The sequence below is a fragment of the Brienomyrus brachyistius genome, chromosome 1 (genome assembly GCF_023856365.1).
Source record: "Brienomyrus brachyistius isolate T26 chromosome 1, BBRACH_0.4, whole genome shotgun sequence".
NCBI classification, from domain to species: domain Eukaryota; kingdom Metazoa; phylum Chordata; class Actinopteri; order Osteoglossiformes; family Mormyridae; genus Brienomyrus; species Brienomyrus brachyistius.
In genome coordinates this window covers 53,945,404-53,971,603 of record NC_064533.1, presented here as the reverse complement: position 1 = coordinate 53,971,603, position 26,200 = coordinate 53,945,404, and the positions used below count along the sequence as shown (strand labels likewise).

Here is a 26,200-nt window from a genome sequence, read left to right as displayed (position 1 = left end):
GAGATCAGAAAATGCCGCTCATGATAAGGTCACAGACAGAAATCGGCACTAACGGGGGGGTCCAAAGTTGCTCCACCCCCACTACAGTGAAACGATCCATGGCAGGTCAATTTCACAGGTGCCTGGAACACGTGGACAGTAAGAACCCGGCAGTAGGACGAAGGACACTCAGGCAATCAGTGGATTTTATGAAGCAGTGAAAGTAATAAGAATTCAGCCATCCGGGGATGCTCGCGCCATAACAAACACGGCCGCGGGAAAGGGAGGCCGATTACTCAGATGGGAATGCCGTGTCCCACCTGAGTCCCAGTCTCAGCCCATGTCAAAACACCGCTGCAGAAAACGCAAAGAAGCAGAACTACATGGCAAGTTACAGAAGTAACCAGCGGGTTCGCAAAACCAGACGGCGGTCTGGTCTGTGTCCAAAGGAGCGGTACAGCCTAGTGCCATAATGCCCAGGGTCCAGGGAGCTCACCTGTGGTAGGTGTGGCCAAGCCTGCCAATCAACACCAGGTTATACATGTTATATTAGAAAAAACTACAATAAAAGTGAAGTTTAAACATTAGTCTACTACATTCAGTAATGGATCGCTTTCTTAAACAGTTATTCTGGCTTTAAAGTCTTTAAAACAAACTGCAGCCTGTGCTTGATAATATTCTGCAAAACGCCCTGATGCATGAAATCATTAATTTAGTCATTTTCCCTAAATAGCTTCAGAGCTTTTATTGAACGTCAAAGATTTAATATAATCCCTACTACACCATATACTATGCTCGGTGTAACCAGGCAGAAGGCAGAGCCAAATTTTCCCTAAAAAAGGTGATGTAATGGAATTTTTTACTGTTTTGCCTGTTGTGGAACATGTTTACCTTGCTCAAAAGAGGACATCCAATGACACTGCGTGAAAGACAAACCAACAACAAAAGCAGCTCTTAAGATTTGTTGGGAGATACTAGGGGGAGGGGAGGAGACTCCTCACTCCCCTTCCCCAAAATATCAAATTAAATAAATAGGAATGAACTACAGGCTAATTTCAAACAAAAAATCTTGAGTTTGTCTCAGCATTAATACCACCGGTTGTCGACGAGAAATTCCAAATTCAAACATGACATAAGTCTGCCTGCATGCCTCACCTCCCAGACCGTGTCTGTCTTAGCATATGACCAACCACAGCAAACTTCAGCAAGCCACCATCGGCACAGGCCCAGAGATGGTACTGTTACAGTGTTCAAACATAGACCGGTCCAGTCAGCCCGCTTGCTCCCCCTGGGTCTCACAGAGAACAGACCCTATAAAAGACAGCAGCTCTTGTAAGATTTAACAAGCTAATGAGACGTGTTCTGGGGCTGACGCACCCAGACACGGGATGCAGTGTTTATCCGCAGAGAAATGTGTCTGTGAAAGGTCCACATCCCAGACTGGGGGGGGGGTTGCACATGGATATTCAATGAGATTCAGTGTCAGCAGGTTCCCCAAAGTGCCTCAAACATGCAGAACGATGTTGCGTTACCCGGTTCTGATCCAGATTGTCTGTGAGCTGTAATCAGGGACATAAACAGATGCTCAGCCCTGGATTTATTACTCTCCAGGCAGTCAATAAAAAGAATAAGGGATTCATGACACTGGAACCTTTCGGCAGCACAGATGCACTTCCGGCCAGGTGATGCTGCAGCTATTTTTGTGTTGCCACAGATCACTGGACACCCATGACATTATCATTTGTTAGGTCGATGCAGGTCACATGGGGGCGACTGTAGCTTCCTCTTCTGCTGCCGCAGACTTAAGCCCCCTCCCCACCCCATACAAGACACACTTCGTAAGAGACCCATAATCCTTACAAATCCACAACAGAGCACCAGAGAGCAAATGTCTTTCCTGTCATTGGAATACATGGGAAAAAAATTAAATGGAAAAAAAAATCAGGGAATATATGATAGCATTAAGTGTTTATTATCCCCATTGCGGTCATGAAAAATCAGCTGTTGTAAGCTCACAAGGGAAACCTGCAGCAGTGGGCTGGGTTAATAATTGTGCTGCTTTCGGAGATTAAGTTTTCAAATGTACAGCTTTTACTGTTTTAAAATTAAGTTGTAAAAAAGACTGCAACAGTAACCGGGAGATTTTAATAATCTTCTCCGCCACTCATGTCCTTCATACCTTGGATCAGGTCACACTTTAACCCGCCAATATGCCACAGTGATTTGGATGTATGTCGCTGTGATGTTTTAGAAGCCAATGGGTGTCCCTCCAATGCCCCCCCCCCCCCCCGAATCTTTCCAGTTTGTGGGTCACTCGCCATCACGGGCGACTCAGTATTACAGCCCCCCCTCATTCCTGTACATTAGGAATGGCCTGCAGCTCTAACAGAAAGCAGCCTCATAGCAATTAAATTTGTTCCACCAAAATCCTGCGAAAGGCCAGAATAAACATCTCAGCAGACATGGCGTGGGGGGGGGGGGGGGCGGTGGCCAGCTCAGACCCTGACGAATCTTGAATGCAAAACAGGGCTGCAGGAAATGAGGGGTGTGGGTGTGGGGGGCAGATCCCGTGTCCCGGTTTGTGCCTCTCCTGCATAAAGACGCTTCCTGCCCTGAAGGCCAGAATGAGGTACGGCCAGACATCCTCCCAGACGTCGCCCCAGACATCCCCCAGACGTCGCCCCAGACATCCTCCCAGTCGCCCCAGACATCCCCCCAGACGTCGCCCCAGACATCCCCCAGACGTCGCCCCAGACATCCTCCCAGACGTCGCCCCAGACATCCTCCCAGACGTCGCCCCAGACATCCTCCCAGACGTCGCCCCAGATATCCTCCCAGACGTCGCCCCAGATATCCTCCCAGATGTCGCCCGAGACATCCCCCCAGACGTCGCCCCAGACACCCCCCAGACGTCGCCCCAGACATCCCCCCAGACGTCGCCCCAGACATCCCCCAGACGTCGCCATAGACATCCCCCCGGACGTCGCCCCAGATATCCCCCAGACATCCCCCAGACGTCGCCCCAGACGTCGCCCCAGACATCCCCCAGACGTCGCCCCAGACATCCCCCTGTACGTCGCCCCAGATATCCCCCAGACATCCCCCAGACGTCGCCCCAGACATCCCCCAGATGTCGCCCCAGACATCGCCCCATAGAGGCAAATGAAGTGTAGAACGGTACAGCTGGCATTTACTTCACATGTTCACATGAGAAGCATAAAACAAAATGAGTATCTTTCTATAAATCAAGACACCATGTCTTCCAGAGCAAATACAAGTACTGAGGCTCGCTTTCTGGTACTCCATGATACAGATAGCAATTAGGGCTGTGTGATGTCAAAAAAAATATTATGAGATATTTCAACTTAAAAATAGTGGAATAAAGGATAATACTGAAATGTCCCCAATGTAGCACCAAGCCAGGCACATAATTTATTTTTTTTTTTAAGAAAAAGTTTCTTAGTCATTGCTCAAAACAATGAATTGGTGAGTTAATTGTGATTTAAAACCATGTGACTCTAAAACATTTAAAGCAGTGGTCCACAAACCTTTTATACTGCGTATCAATCAGAAAATATTACACTCTCTGTACCGACATCATGACATTGTGCCTGACTGATACTGAGTAAGAGCTTCTGTCATTTCCACTGAACCAGGTTTATCGTTTGATGATTTCTCTTTCCGGGCTGGTGTTTGCTGCACATCTGGTTGTAGCACAGTGTTCCTGCTTGGTAGCAGTTTCATCATACTCTATATTATTTTGTTTAATTAGATTCCCAGTGTTATATGAACGTGATTTTGTATCTCCTCTTGTTGGTTTAGTAGAGCATCGTTTGCAGTCCAGCATTCTTTGGATTTCGTTGTTAACTTGACGGACCTCGTTGTTAATGCTGATATGTCATTATAAGGTATTGCATAGGACATGAGCACGGTATCAAAGTAGTACCTGTATTGGTGCATCCCTATTAAAAACAAAAGCCGCGTGAGCAAAACCAGAATCAGCACCTGAATGTTCTTCCTGTTATGTAGGGAGAGACATGGTAGTAAAACAGGAACGACACAACAGGAAAAAACAACAGCAGCTCATTACAATGCAGGACTTTCTGACAGCTCCAGTGCCTCAAGTAACAGCTTAAGAGACATGGGTGGGGTCTGTGCCCTAAGCTGGCCACCTCATTAGCGTCCCCTGCAGGGACGACTCAAAGGGTGCAGGCAAGTCTCCATATGCAAAGAAGCGCCAGAGAGCTCTCTAGGGATCATGTTAAAACTCTCCAGCCTGCATCCCCCTGAAAATGCCAGCTCCAAGGGATTTCATTCAATTGGAATGAAAACTGAGTGAGATAAATCTCATATTGCATTAAATTTTAGTGAACTTATGAAAAAAAACCCATAAATTTTAATAAGCTCTGGTCAACGACTCACAGCATCGCCGAAATAACTTACGCCATTTCACACCAGCGGTAGTCTGGACACATCATTAAAGTTTGATGTAATTTGTTATAAGTGTAAAAAATAATTACTTTTTTGATAGAAAGTTATATTTTATTAAAGATGGCATTTCAGCTAAGAAAAATGTCCATGCGAATTCTAGTACATTCGTAGCAGGGGAAGCCTCACAACAGTAGTAAAGAGTAAGACATATCCGAAGTGTAAATACATGGTGTTTGACGGCATGCAGGCCCAGCTGGAGTTGCTGCTCAGGTGAACACAGAGGCCCCCAGGCACGTTACGGCAGGAGCACATGCCAGGAAAGGTCAACGCAAACCCCCCCTAATACCCAGGGGAGGTGTTCACCACCATACAAACCGTATATTTGTATGGGGCCCCTGAGGTTTGGGGACCACATATTGGTCACAAACAATCACCACACTATGAAATAAACACATTCCTTATTTAGATGACGCTGAAGAAGCATGTTCAGCTAACCAGCAAGCTAGTTACAACCTTCTGACTCCACTCTCTGTCTGTTTATTTTGTGTTTGAAAAATCTGAGGTGAAGCAGTGGGCCCCAAAGTGACTTTTTGAGTGTGGCCCCAGAAACAACAAAACCCACCACCCTTATACCTGCCCTGGAGCGGAAGATGGATGCGGGGTTTGGCCAGACAGATCGGCCATCCAGCACCTGCTTCCAGAGTAGCAGGGCAGTGCAGTAGAGTGGGACCACATTCCTGACAGAATTAACCGTCCCATGGAAGGAGGACAAGAAAGCCAGAATCCACAAACAGGAGAGGTGGGAGAGTGGGGGTATGTTCCAGCATAGCCTTCATCCAGCGGAATGGAAGTGGGATGCAAAGGGTTTGTGGGAATGCCAACAATACTGGCAACTCAGGCGGAGTGTGGCTCAGCGGCTTAGGGTGACGAACCTCTAATCAGAAGGTTACAGGTTCAATTCTCAGAAAGGGCAGAGGGATGTCACCACTGGTTCCTTAAGCAAGTCCCTCAACCTCCAGTTGCTCCTGGGACCATCTGACCCAACTTTCTCAAAAAAAATGTATGTCTGCTAACTAAACAAAAATGCAAAAGGAAGGAGCTGGAGAGATGCAGGAAAAAGGACATCTGGGGGGATGAAGAGAGCTACAGCCACAGTGGGCGGCAGGGAGACAGACCTGCCCGTCGCTAGGCAGGGGTGTGAACATGAGCCGGCTGAACTGCGCTCGTTTGTCATTACGATCACCCAGAAAATCATCTGGCGTCGTGTTACATGACGGCAGCGAAAGGGGAGCTCAACTTGGGGGGGGGGGGGGCGATTTTATACTGACTGAAGAAGCCAATTAGATACAAATGAGAAGGACTGGGTATATTACCAGAGTGTGGGGAGGGGGGAAAGTGACCAAAGTATACCCAGAAGACAACCCAGTACAACTATGATGCTATCACACTCATTTAAAACACTCATTTACTCAATACCTTTTTTTGCAAATCCATCATCTGAAAGAAAAAGATTCTAAGGGGGGGGGGAGATAAGGAAAGAGAAACTGTTATAATCAGACACGGAGATATTTGGGGGAAAAGCAGATATTGCGTCACATGGAAAAAATTTGCACCACATCTGCTACAGGAGCATCTGTTTAAAAATGTAGCAATTGAACGCCTGGGCCCGACCTGTAGGATCTGAGAGTTTAATTACAGCAAAGTTATGATACATGGAAGGAATAAAGAGCAAATAAGTGCAGGACAATCTCAGTGCGATGGACCCGAACATAAATTTCAATTAAGTGAGCAGCGCAGAGATCTTTGAAGCGACAGAGTCCGCAGAGAGCGAGAGTCTCCTCAGAAAGCCGGGCTCCGTAAGAACGAGGCGCTCTTTATCGTAATCTCGCCAGATAAAGGCCCGCTAATAAAAAAAGGCAGAAAATTCAATTTTCTCAGTACAGGATATGATTGGTGTCCATAATCAAGGAATAACACAGGCAAGGGCTCACAAATTTCTCTTTCATTCTCAAAACAAAACGAACGATAAAACCACACAAGAAATCCCACACTTAACTCAGCTGTGCATGTTTGACGCTAATGGGATTTTATGTTATTTTTTTTTTTGTTTAATTAAACAGCATGTGTGATTGGCTGCTTTCCTCGTGTTGAATTACAATTCCCATCTGCTATCGATGGCTTTGGATCTCCTGGAAGAATCATCACGCTCGTGTTGACGATTGCGGTCCCCCATTCCTCTTTAGCACAGACCCAGCATTACGGCGTTAAGATTTTAACACTTTAACACTGCTGTCGCCGCAAGCCTTTATTTCATCTGGAATGATCCTGCTTTAAATAGTTGATCACGTTCGACTCTGTCGTGACAGCCTGACGTAATGTCAGTAAGTCACGTTCTGCCCCAGGCGTCATGGATGGCCTGCTTGTCTTCTCCATGAGTGCCTTGTGCTGTTTGCGAAGACCATGACTATTAAGAAAACACAAAGATCACCAGGGCACATAAGACATAAGTTTTTAGTCTGGTTTTTAGAATGGTAAGATCGACCAGACTAGCCTGTGGAAGCAGCTGCTCTCTCATGAATGAGAGTGACCTATTAAAGAGAAACGTGCAAATCATTTCTGCTGGTATTTAAAGGTGTCGGCATCAGCACTCCAGCAAAATGGCATGGTGTGTCCGGGAGGCTCGCTGCCGAGCAGCACCTTAAAGAGCACGGCTGTCTCCAAGACGATCAGCATGTCGGACTGACAGCCCGGTCCCCTGTTATCCATGTGCTAACAGGACGGAGCTGCCACAAATTCTGAGAAAAGGGCCCACTTTCGTTTGGAATCATATCCTGTGAAATCCCGCCCGGCTCTGATCACCGGACACTGAGTGATATCAAGTGCCAAAATCATCAGCACGATCCCCCCGACCCCCCTTCAGATATCCCCCTCATACTTCCCCCACAAGATGAGGTGTTAATCTTTAGAACGCAGAAGTTGGACTGCACTGACCAGTGTCTCTGTTCTCCATCACCTGCATCTGTTCTACAGCCCTGATCACCTACGGTAAGGGTTACACCACTGAGCGGTGCTTGGGGCGCCATCTGCAGACGATGAGTCATTAATTAGCCGGCCACCTACGCACATTCCGGCTTGGATGGCGCCGCATTCCCCGCATGCCCATTCCGGGGCTCTGGGAAGCGGTCCGTCAACCTACAATGTGCAAACACAAAACCCGGCAGGCACTGTCTCCAGAGACCGGGGCGCCTGGCAGGGCACTCCAGTGCAGCTAAAATCAATCCGCCATCAAGCTGCTTCATCTCGTGGAACCACCACGAGTTAATTGGTCCAATTAGAGCACTGATTAGATCGAATGGGTTTTTGTGCTCAGGTGAGCCGGACTCTTCGATGGTCTCACCGAGGACAATCTGGGTCATGGGCTGCCCTCCCGTCTGCGAAAATTTATCATGAACACCAAGTAGCACCATCCCCATTTCCACATCTCAGGGAAATCATTTTTTGTCTCAAAATTGTGAATAAAAATTATCTAAAATTACACCCATTCATGCAAACCCACTGGACAGGATCGCAGTCTCACGGGAAGTTCAAACATTCGTCACTCACTTCAAATAAACAAGTACTCTGCATGTAGGACATGCTATCAAATTACCATTCCCTTTTAGAGAATCACTGTAAATCAGACTCATTTTCACTGCTGGCTGTTGATTCTGCAGAGAATGGTTTCCATCTTCTGTCCTCATCACGTGTTGTTCTGTCATGATACTTATGACAGTGAAAAACACCTCAGATAGAAAAGCTCACGCCTGGCTTTTTACGTATGCATTTCAATTACGAGCAGGTCTTATAGACACACCGCCTCTGGAGTACAGTAATCATCTGTGTTGAGGTTGCACCGGGTTATAAATGAGATACACTCTCCACGTCTGACCTCGCAGGTCTCTCGACAAATGCCAGTGTCTAATTTACCAGGCACATCTTCCGGCACCCTCTGGGTACCAACATGAACCTATGGATACCATGTGAATTATTCATAAGCCAAATTATTAAATGCAACATTTTAATGTGATGCTTGTAAAGTAACGGACTGACACGTCGGCTGCCAAACCTTTCAGATCGATTCGACCCTGTATTTTTTTGATACTTCAAACCCAGGTTTGTGGCTTATTAAACTTCAGAATAAATTCTGGCTGCTTGCTATCATAATCTCCATTCTGCCTGAGGAGTCCGCAGACACGGAAAGCTGGCCGGTTGTCACACGCAGCATCAGAATAAATATTATTTTTTTTTTAAAAAAACATACTAAAAGACGGAAATCAGCTATTTCTGGCCCATGATGCTGGACTCCAGGTAGGTATCCCTCCTTTGCCATCTTTGGACAGGATTTAATTGCATCTCTGTGTCAGGACAGGGGGTGGATCCGGGGGCGTGCTTCCAGAAGACCGCAGTGGTGGCGGAACGGAGATTAGCGTTAATCCCAAACAATAACCCCAGGAGGGCAACACCCGACGCAGGAAAGTAATTTGCTCTCCAGCGACAGAGGGGCTTTGAAGACAGACGCCGGGCCCGGCAGGGAGGGGGCGCCATCCGTGGCAGAGTCACGGTCAGGGGAACAGACACGCAGCGGCAGACCCAACAGGTAAAGTTTGACCCCCGTTACAGGTTCACAGGTGCATGATTGCATCTCGGTTATTGTTTGTTCTCTCCCTAACTTGTTCATTTTGTTTCATTTTGGCTGCCTGTCGCTTTAAATCCACTTCTTGGCTCTTTCACCCGCTGGGTTATTGAGCTCGGTTTTATTTTATTTTTTTTTCCCTGAGATTTATATTTGTTCAGTATGGACGACTGCGAAAGGCAAAACCATGGCGCTGGGTGATAGTCGCCTCCATCCCATATATAACAAGCGGCAGCAGATACCAAACAAAAGGAACAAAAAAAAAAAAACAGTCATTAAAAATTTAAATATCTGTGCCCCCAAAGCCTGGAAAAAACACAACACATGAATCAGGCAACACACCAGAGATCCTTGCAACACCATCTCAATTAGGCACGGCTAAATTAAGCTGTCAAATCGAGGTCACCATCCCGTCACCTCCAAATGCCCCTTAAAAACATGTTTTTTTTAAAGCATAAAGTAATCGAAAAGATGTCCAGGACACTGTGAAGGACTCCATACAGGCCACTGCATAGAAGGGAAAAAACAGCACACGGGTATCCAGACCTCTGTGCCTCAGATGAGCACCGGTTTACCGACAGAGAGGGAACATGGAACACCTCTGCTGCCCGTGTCCCATTTCACATGTCAGGCTTGAGGAATATTTCCGTTGCAGCTGCTAGATTGTTTTTTTAAGGCCCAGGTAATGTGTCAAAAACACAAATCTGGAGAAGCAATCTATTCCCAGTCTGCTGAAAATCTAGTGTCTCATTCCAGCATGAAAATTTATATGCTTTAGCCTCACAGGCAACTTCATTTTTTATACAAAAGTACCAGGGAGTCTAAAAGAGGCCTTGCTGGTCGACATCAAGGCAGGTTTAGGGATGCAAGTTTTGCTTTCTTTGTAAAAAGGCCCTTGTGAGAAATGACCCGATTCCAGATCTACCTTTTTACAAGAAGTTTATCCCACACGGCGCGGGGAGGAGAGCCATTTTCAGATAAACACACTGGTTTGGATACACCCCTCACTGTTTGGTATGTGAAGCGACTACGTACTCACACACACGCTGTGCTACACAGCGCTCTGCTATCATTACCTGCCCGAGCCATGGCTTTGCACGCCATCACAGCCTATTTAAAAGCTAGCACACACAGAGGAAGGTGACTGTAATCAATGGTCTGGCGGCCATCCACTTGCAGGCCTCTCACTGTATCGACGCACCGTTCAGCGGATTAGAGAGCTACGCTAACACAGAAAGAGCAGAGCGGAGAATGGGACCCATGGGAAATAAAATATTCAGCATAAAATGTTTAAATTGCAGCAGTAAGTGTAAGAGCTCACCATGGGAGGTGAGACTGCTGTGCCGATCATGCTGATGTATGTTTGACCTCAGGTCACTGCTAAACTGGCCACACAAAAAACCTCAAAGTCATTCTGCATCATCTTCATCTTCACTGGACCACCCTCTTCAGTGAAAACAAAGCTCTCATTCTTCTAGTTGATCCCAGTTACATTCAGCCCGCACTGGACCTCCAGGAATACGTCCAGTGCTAAATCGCCTTAAGAGAGAGGCTATTTTTAACATTACCTGTCCTACCTTTCATCTGTAAATCTGAAATTGAATTTGTCATGAAGAGACTTCCAATCTTAAGGTGGCCTAAATCATTTTGTAGCACCAGCACAAATCATTCTGATAGCCAGGTTCGTGCCGTTGGGTCATTGAATACGTAGTTAACAATTTAATTAAAAATTTGCACCCAAGACAGCTTAAATATCTGAAAATTGTGGAATTCCCATGTCAAAATCTTGAACATGCCAGAGGCCACAACAAGCTATAAAAGTAGTCCAACAGGCACCAAGCCCTGAAGCTATCCAATCAACACCAAGCCATGAAAGCATCCAATCAGCACCAAGCCCTGAAGCCATCCAATCAACACCAAACTGTGAGAGCATCCAATCAGCATTAATCCATGAAAGCATCCAATCAGCACCAAGCCTTGTTTGTCAAACAAGGATGATAACAGACAGCAGGTCCTACAGGGACGTGTCAACATGCCAGTCAGTCTCTCGATAAGACCACGCCGTTCCTCATGCATGTCCTATTACACTGAAGACCTCTTGAGGAAAAACAAAAACTACAGGATGTCAGGATGACACATTCCCCAAGAGAGATGGCACACAGAACCAAGTGACAAATATCAGCTGAGTTTAGCACATCCCTGGACATCTACTCCCCATTTTTATCGACTATTTTGCTTTCAAATAGTAAATTGAAATGGTACCCCAAAAAATACTGCAAAAAGGCAAGTGTTACTTTCAGGTATCATGAGTAAATCATTGTTAGGATCTACTGGATCATTTTAGAGTCATTCGATCATGTTTCCGCCACTTACAGGACAGCTTATTGCAAAGATAATAGCCCATGTTTTACAGTGCTGTTTCGGCAGAAGGTGTGGTCACCCTAGAGAGACATTTTGTTTTCGAGGGCTCAGCATTCCCGTGCAGTGCGTTAAATATAAATAGACTATTCTAATACGCCACGCCAAAAGTTTAGCAGGAGCACATAAATCATTTACATTCACAAAGCGGCTCCAGATCGAAGTTGCATGAATCACAGCACGGCCGAGCTGAATTAAGCCCATAAGCAAAACATATATTTATACATGCAGAGCACAATTGGTGTTAGAGGCAGCCCAGGTCCATTAAGCTGACGTGAGCATGATGAATCCCAGGGCTTCAACGAAGCGGGGAGTGTGTGTTCGTTAGCAGAGAAGCTAGTCAGAATTGCTAAGCACACTAATTCCTGATAAGACCCCCGAAAAGCCTTTCCGTGGCCCTGGGGTCCATGTTGGACAAGGTGTCCCGCACAGATTATTGGTGAGGAGGCCACGACAGACGAGACGTCACCAAACACAGGCAAGAGAGAGGGAAAACAACTCAATATATGATTAAGACAAGTCTCCATGAAGATGTGTGCAGGGCATCATGGGAAAAAAAAAAGACACCACGGTAATCAGTCACAATCGACTTCAATAGAGAAGAAGCAGCCGGCGCTTTAAGAAAAGGCGAGCTGGATGTCAATACGAACAGGCCTATTACTCACAATAAACACAGACACAAACTCGCCGGATGCTTCGAATTACGGCCAATACAACATTTTTAAAACGTGGTATGTCATATTGTGACTGAAATACTGCAACAAATAAACAGCCTCTTAATGACAACAGGAAGGAAATCAGTAAATAAAAGACGCGAGTGTAGAGAGGCGAGCAGATTTAGGCTCTGCTCTGATTAATTGCCTTTCAGTTACTCTCTTTGTCCATTTTGCATCTTACATTACTCTAAATATTTCAGCTCCTGATGCTTAATAATAACTGATGATTTGCTGCTAGAAATGCTCTAAAGTTTCATTTAGACTTAAAACAGCAGGAAGGGCTGACAATTTCTTCTTTGAATCCACACAATTTCACAATATTTCTCACCTGGGAGCTTGTTGCTTATTTGTGGGTGGGGGTGGGGTGTTGTTAATCTATCCTCAGAATGAAATAATTTATTTTCAGGGAAAAAACAACAAGCACATGATGGACCAGGTGGCAGTTTCCAATCCAAATGGGCCGAGGTCCGAATGAGGTACACAAAGTGTCACCGCACAAAAGCAGGGGACTGTTTCCGGAGTCATAAAGTGCTGTTTCGCCCGGTTTTAGGCCTGCAAATTGCATCACAAAGACATGTATAACAAAAGCATTTTATAGGTATTACCAGGGTTGCCTGTGTATTGAAAGTCTCTTTAGTGCTGTACATACTGCTTTCATCAGAACAACACATTATATACTGATATTACAGAGTACTTCTCATATATGTAGTTTTCTAACAAGACATATAGCTTTCTAACAAAGTGTATTACGCAAAACACTTTGGTAATGTCATATTCTAATTTATAAGCAGTACTTAAAATTGTGATCGGTTATATAAAGTTTATTTCTAACTGTTAATTTTAAAATTATATAATGTATTACAGAATAAAACATTAAACAACAAGTGGAACTGTATGTTAACCTTCCTACGGTTCTAAAAATCTAAATAAAATACAGGTGGTGCATCAGCAATTTAAAACAAACTTCTACAAGCCAAGCATAATACATAACGCATTCACTTACAGGTAGGCGCAGTGAAACGCAAATAAAACGCGAAGCCAAATGGAAAACGATTTAGAGCCACTCTCATCAGGCCAAGCACAGCTCCAAACCACCTAATTCATAAACAGCTCCGAAGGAGCACTAAGTGGATGTGAACAGATAATTAAATCCAGCAGACGAGACTTAAAACACAGAGCTTCAAACTGAACCGGAGTGACACTGAAAGATTAGACGGAAATTCAAAAAGCATAAATAATAGTGTGAAAAAATGAATAATAAATAAATAAATAAATAAATAAATAAAAATAATAAACTTTGTGCCAGAAATGAGAAGGGCCAAATCATTGAACGGGATATTTATAATCCACTAAAAGACTAAATCATTCACCAAAAACCATGAGAAAGCTGGGCTATAAAACCCAATATCAAGGACCCCTTCTCCTTCACTTGAGTACACCGTGTCCTCGTCACCCGCAACATTGACGCTGCTGAAAATCACCACACCCTAACCTTAATGTTTCCTGTCTGGACAACAAAAAGCCAGCTGCCAGCCAATATGTGAAGAACAAAAATTAATATATAAAAATTGGCCAGGAACATGGTTTCCATCAGAGTTTGGATCTTATGTAGGACACATCCTGAGGCCCTCATAAAGATGCCAACCTGGACGGCAGACCCAGCCAATCAAACCCTGAGAAGAATCCCCTCTGAAGGAAAAGCAAAGGCGAGGAAAGCCAAATCGCTCAGTCAAATTTCGCCTGGCAGACGCAGCCTGTGTTTTTAAACCAGTTTAATCTCTTATGAACACATAGGAGTCCTTCTGCAGTACGTTTACAAAGGCTACATGCCCACGTGGCCTGACCTTTGACCCCAACGTCTGTGTCAGTACACTGGAGAGGTCTCTCTGTTAAATGCATAGTGGAACGGCAGCAGTAAAGGCAACCGTACCGCTTCAGTCTGACTGTCCCTGAACCAATAACAGGAGTGGGACTTAAAGCTCAAACCCCCTCAGCAGAGCTGGATTTCCAAGTGCAGCACCCAAAGGGGTTTTAAACATCTATTCCACTACTGTAAAATCAGATACTTCGTTATATTATTTTTGTAAATAACCCATTCACATCCCTACAGGAAGATTTTACCTTGCAACCAGAACAATGGTAGTTCAAGTCCCATCATGGTTCTGTTCTTCTACCTTTTCACCAAATACTTGACCTGGGTTACTCCAATAAAACAAATGCTCATTTAGGCAAGAAGTTTAGAAAAAATTATAACAATTCTCATTTTTCCTCACAGGATTTGTATAGCCTGCAGGGAAAAACATATTTTCTAATTATTTTGAAAATGAAACATGCAGCAAATCTATGTAAAGGAAAACTTCTCTCAACTGGCAGCATCTAGACCCAGGCACTGCCAGATAGTTGAATATTCCAGATAGCTGAATGTTACTCTGAATTACTTATCCATCCATCCTTTTTCCAAACCGCTTATCCTACTGGGTCGAGGGGGGTCCGGAGCCTATCCCGGAAGCAATGGGCACGAGGCAGGGAACAACACAGGATGGGGGGCCAGCCAATCGCAGGGCACACTCACACACCATTCACTCACACACGCACACCTACGGGCAATTTAGCAAGTCCAATTAGCCTCAGCATGTTTTTGGACTGGAGTACCTGGAGAAAACCCCACGACGACATGGGGAGAACATGCAAACTCCGCACAGATGTGACCCAGGCAGAGACTCGAACCCGGGTCCCAGAGGTGTGAGGCAACAGTGCTAACCACTGCACCACCATGCCGCCCTGAATTACTTATACTTACTTTAATTATTTTACACACACACAAACACACACAGATTAATGATTATCGTACTGTCATTTTAACACACGTTAATGCCACTGCCAGATGAAGTCGGACATTAAACAGAACACAGAGGCTCCATTGGTAAATGATGACAGAACAAGCAGAAAGACCACTTAAGCATGCTGAGCCATAGGCAAGTACAATAACTGATATTTGTGTTGTGTAATGTTGTTCTTTGTTGTTCATTTTTTAGTTATTTTTCTGTACATTTTAATATAATAATCGCATTACTTATGATTTTTAATGATTGTATTGATATTTCATAATAGTGCCGTGCCGGCAATCCCAGCCCTGGAAGACACTAATATGATGTCAGCTCACGTAGGAAGCAGAATGACACTGAGCACTCGTACGCTACCTGGTGTAGGCCGAGAACGCATTCGGCTGCATTCCAATGGACGCTGCATCACGCGGCCCTTCCATGAGAAACCCGTCAAATTGAGGACCTGACACTGTCATTTCGCAGATGGTTCTGCCTTCACTTTGCTCTTCCAAGGTTCAGAGGCCATTCCATTATGCCTCCAAGTATCCATCAAGTATCCATCTAGAAACCTGCAGGACTGGCTCAGCTTACAGACCGAGACAGCGTGCGGATTCCGGTGGTCGCCCACTAGTGGTGCATCGGTGTGGCCAATAACAATAACTGATGCATTATTGTTTAATATTACTGAAAATCGCTACCGATAAAAGGCTAACTGATGAGCTCCACAAATCTGTACTGAAACTGATGTCAGGTGACATTACTCCTTAAGATCCCATGAATTTGTGTAGCAACCACATCATATAATGCAGACAGTGATACACCAGCAAAGTAGCGCTGACCTGGGAGACTGTAGCAAGGTTCTAAGTGCTGTATGAGCCAATTAAATCCCTTTTCCTCCACCATGGAAAATGGCTGATCAGCCAGTGAAATCTTCTCCATCATTTTACTAGTTATAGTTGAAGTAAAAGGTGCTAATTATGCAGAATATTGACTAAAGTCTAAATATCAGCCATTTTTAAAGAATGCTGGTCGACACTGTAATATCACTAAGATATGAGATATATTGTGTATGTGTATGATATATTGTGCGTCTATAGTAACCGCCTCCCTGAACGCCCGCAGTTCCGCCTGTGAGCCTGAACTGTCAAATGGGGCTCCAACACCAAGCCAGCACCATGCATGGATGTGATACCTTTGACCTAAACTCTGCATGTCTACGTTCAGTTAGCATCTCCCCCTCCGCATTAGATAAAGCTCAGCTTCTCTGTCCTCGAACACTCCCCCGGGGTCACTGCTGCTCCTCCAAGAGGCCCTGGAGGGCTGCACTCGGGATACAGCCCCTGGAGGCCAGACATGCTTAGAGCGCTAAGTAAACAGGGCTTTTGATGTGTACCATTTGTCTCTTTATTGTTGGCCGGGGGAGCGTCTACCAGGCCTCAACAGACATCAGAGTACTTCTAACACCTTCTCCCATGCACCAACAGAGTCCCCAAGGTATAAGAATGACATCACTCTGGAAAGACAACACCCAACTCCGCAATCGTATGCTCCCACTTGCCGTCTAATTCAGCTGAGGCAGATGCAATGTAACAGCAGTTTTCATTTCTTGAAAATAATGTTCTTTAAGGTTATAACATACAATGCTCTTTAAAGCTATAGCACAGCAGAACCCAGAGGCATTACAACACCCACAATCCAGTGCTTCACCTGCCAGCCTGACAGACACATGCCATCCTGCGCAAGTTCTGCGGGTTTGACAAAATGCATCTCGGCCGTTGTTTTCTCAAAAGAAAACAGGGTGAGTAAAGCATACAGAACCTCTACCGGCAACTGGGATTAAGCAGAGTTTCAACAAAGGACCATAGACAGTATGGTGAGTGTGAAAGTCTTACACTGTTAGACAGTCTGAGGAAATGCTCGTCCATATTGTGTGTGTAAATGTACCATGTCCATCACTTTGAGTCAGCACTGCAGGAGAGCACTGATCCTATATGCAACTGTCGTAGAAGCCTAGGAGATGAATCCATTGCCATCAACAGAAGAGAGTCACTCTTCGCATTCAGCTTCTACATGAGTCACATTCACACACCTACAGTTTGGTAGCAGAGGATTGATACACGTCCCATTAGAAATACCCCCCCCAGGTGGAACCATACGGCCATAAGGTGAACCCGCAATCTCTACGGTCAGCTGGTAGTGATGGTGAGCCACTCTGCAGCCAATCCTCCATTAGGAAACGCTTCCCCAACGCTGCCGAAGCGGCACTGAAGCATTTTCGCGCCGGATACCTCCGGAACTCACCCCACCCTTGGAGGAAAGGCGGCACGTTCGTGTCACAGGAACGTGATGTAATGGGATGGAAATCAGAACGGCCCCAACGTCGCCAGCCTTCTGGGTCATCCCGCCAGCTCCAGCGCTCGCCCCCCTCTTCCCGTCCACCCTCCATCAGCATCAGCCGGATGCTGCCACGGTTACCGGGGGCAATGGGAGCTGTATAGCTGGAGATCGCCTGCATTCATTCAGCTCGTACTGTGCCCCTGACCAGGCGCCTGTCCTCTGGAGGTTAGTGGTGCTGATGAAGAGTTACGGTTGCTCGCTAAATGGATATAACAACAAATTAAAAAGCACCAGAGAGCAGACGGCTCAGTCAGTAGTGAAAGAGTGCAGGGTTTCACATAAATCGGGCCATAAGAAACAAACATCTCAGCCCACCCCCAGATTCAGCATCCGTGGCCATGAGGTCAAGCTTTGCCTCAAAGCACAACTCAACAAGACAGAAAAAAAAATGCATTTTACTTCAGTATGAGAGTCAAAACTTCTCGCGGTCTACAGCAAGAAGACCCTTAGGGCGCATGGAGCACTGCGTTTAACAGATGTGTTTGAGAACATATCTTCAGTATGTATTATTTATACTTAAAAGTGCCAGAGTGGGTGGAAATTAAGCAGCACATGGGCTGAATAAAGCCAGCTGTGAATCCCTTCTTGCAGCAGGGGTTAGGACACGTGTTACCCCAGCTCAGAGAGCTATTGCAGGTGCATGCAGTGCATTCAAAGTAAGGTGGTTTGCCACGAAGGAGGGTAAATGTGAACACATTCAAGCCAGAGATTTACTAGAAATGCAGTTTCAGTTTAAGCATCGGCTGCATAGTTTTTCCACGCGGTCTGCTATTTTCGGCGGATAAACTTGGGATCCTCACGGGCTGTACTAACGAAACAATTAAACAAACATGCATATCGGATCGGCCTACCTGTAGAACCAAATCTAATTAAAATCACAGTAACGCCAAGATGAAATATTTCGGCTTTTCAAAGCGAGTAAAAATATTCAATTGCGTGATTCTCGTCTACAGAGAACCCAGCTATTTCAGAAAAAAATGTTAAAACAGCTATATAACAAAGTTTATTTGTTGATCATTAAAGTATATATTTCCAAAGAGCAGCTCGGTTAATGTCAAAATTCAGTCTATTTTATTATTTTTGCGCTCGCTTGGCAAACGCACCTCGCAGTAAATGAGCGCAGTTTGCAGTCGCTTTCATTTCATTTAGCTGAATAGCAGCAATTCAACACTGAATTATACGCGAACTTGTTTTTTCCATTTGACAGATATAGTAGGAATTCATTAAGAATTTGGGTTTTAAACCAGCCCTTTGACACTGCGCAAATAAGCTGGTTGGTTTTATATTGTTATTTTGGATAAATGAATGGATTTTTACAGGCTGTTATTATATCTAAATCTGAAACCACGGGGCGACGTCTCGCATTTTAACGGGATACCGCTAGTAAATGGATCTCATACGGACCTCAGTCACTAAAAAGCATAGCTGCGCCAAAAAAAGGCTATCATTCAATTGATTAATCGTATTAAATTTTATATAGAAAGCCATGGGTAACTTTTGAACAGTCAAGCGACCTGTTTTTAGATGCGTTTCAAGCGCCACCTGAATTCCCGGCATGGGATTGAATATAATTATTTATCGTTTGCATTTATTAAAGAATAGCAAATGCGAAACACGTAGGCGAACAAATGATGTAAAGTTGTGGACGAATATAAGTAGTACGCATCCCACAGCACTGCGCAGTTATCGGGGGATAGCTGTCTTAATATGCTTGATAATATTTAGCAAAAAATCGGATGTGAACCCGCAGACTGAAACGTACCATTAAATCAAATAACCCTAAAAATACACGTTTCACAAGCAGCTCCACAAACGAAACGCCGACGGATCAGGACCCGACAAATGTCCATCTTAAAATGCAATATTGTGAAACAGACAATGCCAATACTAATCATTCATTTTAATACGGAGACGCTATTTAACAGAAATGCATAAATGCTGCCATTTAAATTTCCGTTTTTTTTTTTGTTTTTTTTTTTTTTGCAACATGAGGTCGGCGCATTAAGTTTGAGACGACTTCACAGCATCCCCTTACCTTGCTTTGCGATCAGCCCTTCAGTCGCAGGAAATAATCCCGATATCGTGAGAAAGGTGAGCATAAATTGGGACATGGTGGCGGAATGAAGGCTCCGACAGCAACGCGCCAGTCCCGGTCCAGCCTCGAGTCCCTTTCGGGGGGTGTCACTTCGGTTTGGCGCACCGTGCAGCCCGCCCTTCTTCTTCTCTCCCTGTTTCAGCAGGATCTCTAGGTGGATATGCCAGTGCTGGGGAGTCGGTGCTGGGGGAAAGAGAGAGAGGGAAAGAAAAAGGAGGGAGGGACAGCTGCATGTATGTGTGTCTTTTTTTGGGGGGGGGGGGTTGGGGGGGTGCTGTAGCTTTACTTTACAAAGCAATGTGTGACCGACCTTACGTCACACCTAAGGGGCAGAGCAGCAGAAACTGATTAATCAGCCGCCGCTAGAGCTCCCATAATTCATGACCGTTACCTACGCCCGTCGAACAAACCGGAGCGAAAGGAATCACACCTCCGTGCAGCCTGGAAGAGTGTTACTGTCCATTAACAAGGTGCTGAAGCACAGGGCTACACGCAAGTCTTTACTCTATCGATACACCGCCCCCCCCCCCCCCACACACACACACACACACACTTTTTTTTACACATCACATCACCATGCACTTTCTTTCTGAGTTTATGTAAATGTTTTCCAGAGATGTATTCCGAGTACATTCTGCAACTCATACGACGTGTCTTTCTGATTGCTGACTGCCATTAACGTGTAACCTTATATTTAAAGTCATAGAGTCCTGTGTTTTCATCAGACACATACTGTGGAAACCACAAAGTCCCGTAAAACAGGAGCTGTGAATTACATGTTGATAAGTGTGGTGATATAACATCCTTCCCAGGAGCTTTCCCGACTGATTTGCCTTAAACTGTGCAGTGCCCAAATAAAAATAAGGAACAAAAAATAAACAGAAGACCAACAGCCTGGTCTAATTCCAAACGTACAATATTGTGGGAATGAGTAACTGAGCCAAATGTCCTGCCTGTATATATACTCCACAAGGTAATAAAACCCTAAAACTAAGGGCTCAAGTTCAGCAAGAAAAACGTTATTTCATGCCAATGGATTTCCTTTCTGGTCTGAGCCAGGTGTCTCCAAAATCAGGTGCCTCCAACTCAACAAGAAATACTGAAGAAAACCTAATTGATGGGCAGATGACCATTGTGTAGTGACCACTTGGTAATCACCTGCTGCAGCAGATCCTGATTGGTCAGAAACGGGATAAAATGTCAATTAAGCAGTGTGGCTGTACAATGTATCTTTTACATAGTTTGTATGAACCTTTCAATAAAAGCGAAACAGGAAACCATTGGTTACTGTGGTTCCTTGGCCTCATTAATGTGAATGGATTAGGATGGCCTTAAGGGAAATCCGAAGTTTAAACATAACAGGGTCATGTTACGTTTAGCAGCCTTCACAGTCTGACAGGTTGCTCAGTGCTCTGTTTCAAGGATGTTATATCACAGAGTGAGTTCTGAGACACCATGAAGTCTAAGGCACCTATGAGATTGCCCACATGCTATAAAGCCTCAGGCTAGCTCTCGGAAGCGAGCCCATCCAGCGGCTCAGCATCTGTTTGGAGATTCCCAGCATGGGCGTTGGGGCAGCCGCACACATCCTCCAGTCTACAATGTTGAGAAGAAAACAGCCCATTTTTTAAATTTTACATGGGCCACTGCAGTGAACGAGGTCTCATAAGACTTCCATTGAATACATCAAGAGAGCTGAACTATTCTCCTTTAGAGGAAAATACTGATTTGTTTCTTGGTGCATCTTGATTTGAAAGTTTTGAAGAATGATGTGCTCAGAATGCCAAGATGAAAACCTCGCCAAGTCATACAAAGACTGTAATTATGAATATGCAGATAAATATCAACTCTTCAGTTTTAAAGGTTGATAAGATTATGAAGAGAATAAAAGTGTCTGGTAACTTCACAGGAGGATTCTTAGTAATCATCCATGTGAGTGGCAGGAGAGACTGAATGCTTCATGATAGATTCATCACAGTGCGTTTCAGAGTGGTGACCACTGACCTCTGGTGTGTCCTCAGAACTTCATTTCAGTCGGTTACTAAAATGCACACCTGCTCAGCAAGTCCAGCTGTTAACATATCTCAGCGGGTCTGTGCCTTCAGTCTTACTGAACAGCCTGTTGTGGGATGAGATATAGTAGCACAAGTGCCAAATTTGGGCACCTGAGCCCCATCGTTCCTTATTACTACCACAGTGCACCAAATTGCACTGGTATCTGTTAATATACACAAACCATTCCATAAGATTCCATTTCCCTGGAACAGAAATGCAGGATGAACATGATCACCGAGGGCTTTAGGAAAGAGTACCCCACACCATAACAGCTTGCTGAGACCCGGATGAAGGATGACTCATTTGATATGGGACCTTTCCATCCCTCAGTAAACTGACGGAGGCTGTCTCACACATAAGACTGATGAGTTCAGTCAACTGACAGAACTGCTTACTCTTTTTGCCTTGCATCAGCATCACGGACACCAGTTTATAAAAAAATGGAAAATGTTATTCAGCCATAACCATCACAACTCTTGCTACATACCCCATAGAAATTACCTCTCATTCAGTTACTGCACCGGTCTCCTCTAGACTCAAGAGCCAAAAGAATAGCCAACAGCTCCTGCCCAGCATATCTGTACATGTATACAGTATGACTCATACTATTATGGGATGTTGATTGCTTAATTAACTAAACAACCACACCTGCGTGGAATCACCTGCTTTTATCTATGGCCAAACTCACTCTATTTACTCAAGTGTTTGAGCCATGCTGGCAGTTTCAGTGGCATCTTCACGCCGACCGCAGCGTACAGTCATGTAAACAGTTTTCTGTTAGAATAAATAAGCCAGGCGCTCATCCAGGCAGAGTTTCATAAAAGCTGAATCGCAGGCTGAGCCATTCCTGGTCTAGCTCTCCTTCGGCGCTACTGCTTCACGGTCATCGTTGACATAGCTTCCCCGCTTCTGCGTATGTGTCTGCGAGCTTTGCTTTCAGGTCATGCTTTGACATGACCTTGAAGAGATCCAGGCTAAGGGACAAATATATTTCCTCGACATCATGCTGTTTTTTTGCCTTGAAGGAAAACATGCTCCAGGGTTATAAGCAAACGATGCATTTTTGTAAAGTTATACGTTGCCAAATTATGCAGCAAAGTCTAGCGAATCTCATAACAAACTGACTTCCCTCGTCTTCCTCTGACTTCTTCAAATGCTAATCGCTGAATGTCACTCAGTTTGCATTTCACAGGCAGATTAATTCTCAATGCAGATGTTAATATTTATGTAAGCGTCACACACACACCAGCTTGTTTGTTTGGGGATGCCCTGAAGAAATCCGAGAGCTGTCACCTTTCTGCGTTTCTTCTAAGGTTTTCACAAGGAACAGAATTGTCCATGTGACAGATACTGTTATAATTATTATTTTAAACCATGTAGAGTTACTCTTGATAAATGTGTTGTGCTATGGATAGATACGCATCAGAATGATCTAGAAATTCTGCCTCACAGTTAACCGCTTTTCCTACATTTAGAAAACCTGCTTCCCCGCGGTTTCTGTTTACTTGAATTTTTTATATATTTTTTTGCTCAGCTAATGCTGTTCGAAGCCCACATTTATAACAGGCACCCTTTAACACTAATGTTCCAAGTCTAGCAAAATTTTTTATCCATTAATAATTGTCCTTTTTATACATATTGATAAAAAAGGTACTCCAGAACTGTCTTTCATTAAATCCATGCACAGAGGGCAAGGCAGAGCTGTCAGTTTTTGTTTTAATATGCAGCAAGCAGTTTTAAGTTAATTGCATTTGCATTTTAACTTTGCAATTAAGGACTGAGTAATGAATTGTTCATTATCGTGGGCAGCATATGGTCGCACCGTGGGCTCTGGTCTGCGCCCCTGATGCTGGGTTAAGTTTGAGGATCCCAAGCTGTCAGTCTGACGTTCCAGCTTCTCAAAATCAAAACATATATGTTCTGCATCAAAACACAGAGGTTGTCTAATTATTACTGTTATAATCTGACATTTTCACTCCTTTTTAAAAATTCTTTCACTTTGCAGCCACTTACATGGGGCTGTACTGTTGTAATATGAAACAGAAGCAATAGCCTCCAAAGACAGTCAGCGATGCAAAGGCATCTCGCAAGGATTCCTAATGCTACCATGGCTGGGCTTCCATTTAAAAAAACGGAGACTTCATTGATCACCGAAGAGATGGACCTTGGTGTCCATGAAGCCTGGCTTTCTACTGCCATCTAGAGGGTGCTGATTTCTTGCAGTCATGTAATGCTTCCATGACCATGAGGCTGCTCCGGTGCTCAACCAGCAGTCTCAGGGGACTGTCCAATCTGAGTATGTTAGCCGAACTTATCATTATGCTTCTGGAGAGGAAGGAGAAGCTTATTTAGTTGAGGGCTCAGTGGAGATAGACGCTTCAAGATGAGGGGGTCCTTTGTCCAGCAGGATTTACATGTTAGACAGTAACGAGAGAAATACATGTATCTTTCATGTCTGCTGTTCACTGAGTAGTATTTTAATTTCAAACAGCAGTATTATTGTCTTACCAGAGGCTGATCATTCCTCCTGAACTCAGCTGCAGATGTCACATCCCGGTCTGTAGATGAACTGTACTGTTGCCCTCCATGTGAAAGGAAGAGAAGGGGATTGTGGGTAGCAGCAGATATGCAGGTCACTATGCCTAATGAGGGCTGGGTGGGCGGGGCTGTGTCTCAGACATTCCACTGTCCAGTCTGCCATCACCACAAGGTGTAGGAACGAGTCATTTCAGCCCCTGAAGATCCGTCCAGCCCCCCTCTGAAGTGGCTGAGATGACAGCCCTCCCACCACCATCCAGCTTAGCTTCCTGTCATGTCTGTTACATGGCCCAGAGGGACTACGGGGAAACTGGGGGCCGCTTGAAGGTTCTTGCCAAACACAGACCCTCACGAAACTTGGAATTTATGACACCTGCGCATCTTCCAAGGGTCTCCTGGAAACTTCTAGCCCAAAAGCTGTCAGGCTTCTCACCCATTATCCTGGCAGATTGGCTAAAGAGAGGCTGGGATCACTGGGGTCCAACTCAGATCTTTGAACTTACATCATGCCCTAAAATGAGGCTTGGGGCCTCCGTTAGCTTTTTTTTTAATTTTATTTTTTTACCTTCCCAAGGACGGAGTAAGAGCTGCAGCAGCTGCCTTGTGGGCTCATTATTGACCTTCTGTCCATCACTGTTTGCTGCCGGGGAGCCTTGGAGGGTCAAACCCCTTCGGGCTGTGATGGGGGAGTGGTGGGGAAAGGCAGAAAGATTGGACCAAATGAATTCTGGGCGCACGCTCAGATTTACACAAAAAGCAGCCCTCAGTCCCTTATCACCCGTGCCTGCAGGTAGAAAATAGAAATATATTTACCATGCTGACCCAGTAAAGCCAAATTTCCAGTTTTTTCCCCCTTAACGTTGTCATAGTGACTGCACCGATTTGCGAGCCCGCCGAGAGCTGGACCGTAGCTGCCGTGGGATCTTTTCAGGCACGTGGCGAGGGTCCAGGGCCGCCATACACTGGGCCCTTGAGGACCAGCGAACGCTGCTGGGGTGAAATGTAAATAGGTAATTATGCAAGTCCTGTGGGCGCGAGGACGAGGCGACGCCACGTGACCGGCCTAAAACGAAAGCTGCTGAAGAATATTAATTGCGGCTTGGACTGGTGCATAAAGCTGCTTTAACATGCAGGGGGACTCTCCTTCCCATCCACGTCCCAGCCAGGCGGCCTTGTTTGCCGTTTCTTAACAAGCCGCCGTAAACTCGTTATATATATGAAACCTTATTAATTGACTTTGTCTTCGGGCTGGGAGATGGGGCCTGGTGCTGAATACCTGTGGACGCTCTTTTGGCTTGCTGGGGATGAATTGCTCTTTTCAGCCTCTTCACCGGAATGCGAGGCGAGACTAAAATCGTGCCTGTGGTGCAATACTGCCCCCTATAGGAGAAGACAAGAAATACTTTTGCGAGACCAAGACAACAAATCGGCAAGTAGGCATCAGCACGTTGTGTAACAGGTGATGATTTTTATAGTAGCTTTGGATAGAAACAAGGAGAGAACATGCTATAATTTGTAAATGCAGATTAAAGTAATATACTAGATAAGGACAGCTGCTTGTAATTACAAAATTAGGTCTAGGCATATAAAATGCAGTGAATGCTCTCCTTCCAGAAACTCGCATGCAGTGCCGACATCTCATGGATTGCTATATGCCTGATCCCTGATCCATTTAGACTATTGCGACTGTGGTTTTTGGGTTAAAACATGGGGTACACTGGTAACACATATGGGTAGTGTGTGTGCGTACAAACTGACCTGCGAGGCTTCAGTTGGATAATTAGAACGAAACCTGCAGTCTGCAAAGATGAGAAGTACAAAGGATAAGAGGAAGACAGCAGGGGAAAGAGTGGGGGAGGGAGAGTGAGCGACTATGCATTCTCACTGACAAACAGCCCATGATGTTAAGTCAGGAAGTGATTTGTACTTTTCGGGGAGCTTCACCACTCCATTCTGCATCGGGACGGCGAGCCCCCCGACACAGATGGAACGGAGGCGGCGGTGAAGCCCCTGGCCCCCACAAGTCTCTTCGGAAAATCCCGGAGGTCACTCAAGGGGTGAGCAGGGCACCTCT

At 45.1% G+C, this 26,200-nt stretch overlaps 1 protein-coding gene across 3 annotated transcripts in view; it reads right to left on the bottom strand.

Annotated features, from left to right (window-relative positions):
• The window catches only part of LOC125746278 (low-density lipoprotein receptor-related protein 1B-like), a 279,046-nt gene extending 259,043 nt beyond the window's left edge, over positions 1 to 20,003 (bottom strand). Inside the window, exons 1-2 of one of the 3 annotated variants that reach the window (XM_049020071.1) lie at positions 19,925 to 20,003; positions 19,474 to 19,716 (exon numbers count right to left, since the gene is read on the bottom strand). In XM_049020071.1, coding sequence (XP_048876028.1) covers positions 19,474 to 19,549 — 76 coding nt within the window. In that variant the 5' untranslated portion in view covers positions 19,550 to 19,716; positions 19,925 to 20,003. Of the gene's footprint in view, positions 1 to 19,473; positions 19,718 to 19,924 lie in introns of those variants that run through there. The other 2 variants (XM_049020079.1, XM_049020089.1) reach the window with 2 other exon arrangements.
• Between the last annotated feature and the right edge of the window lie 6,197 nt (positions 20,004 to 26,200).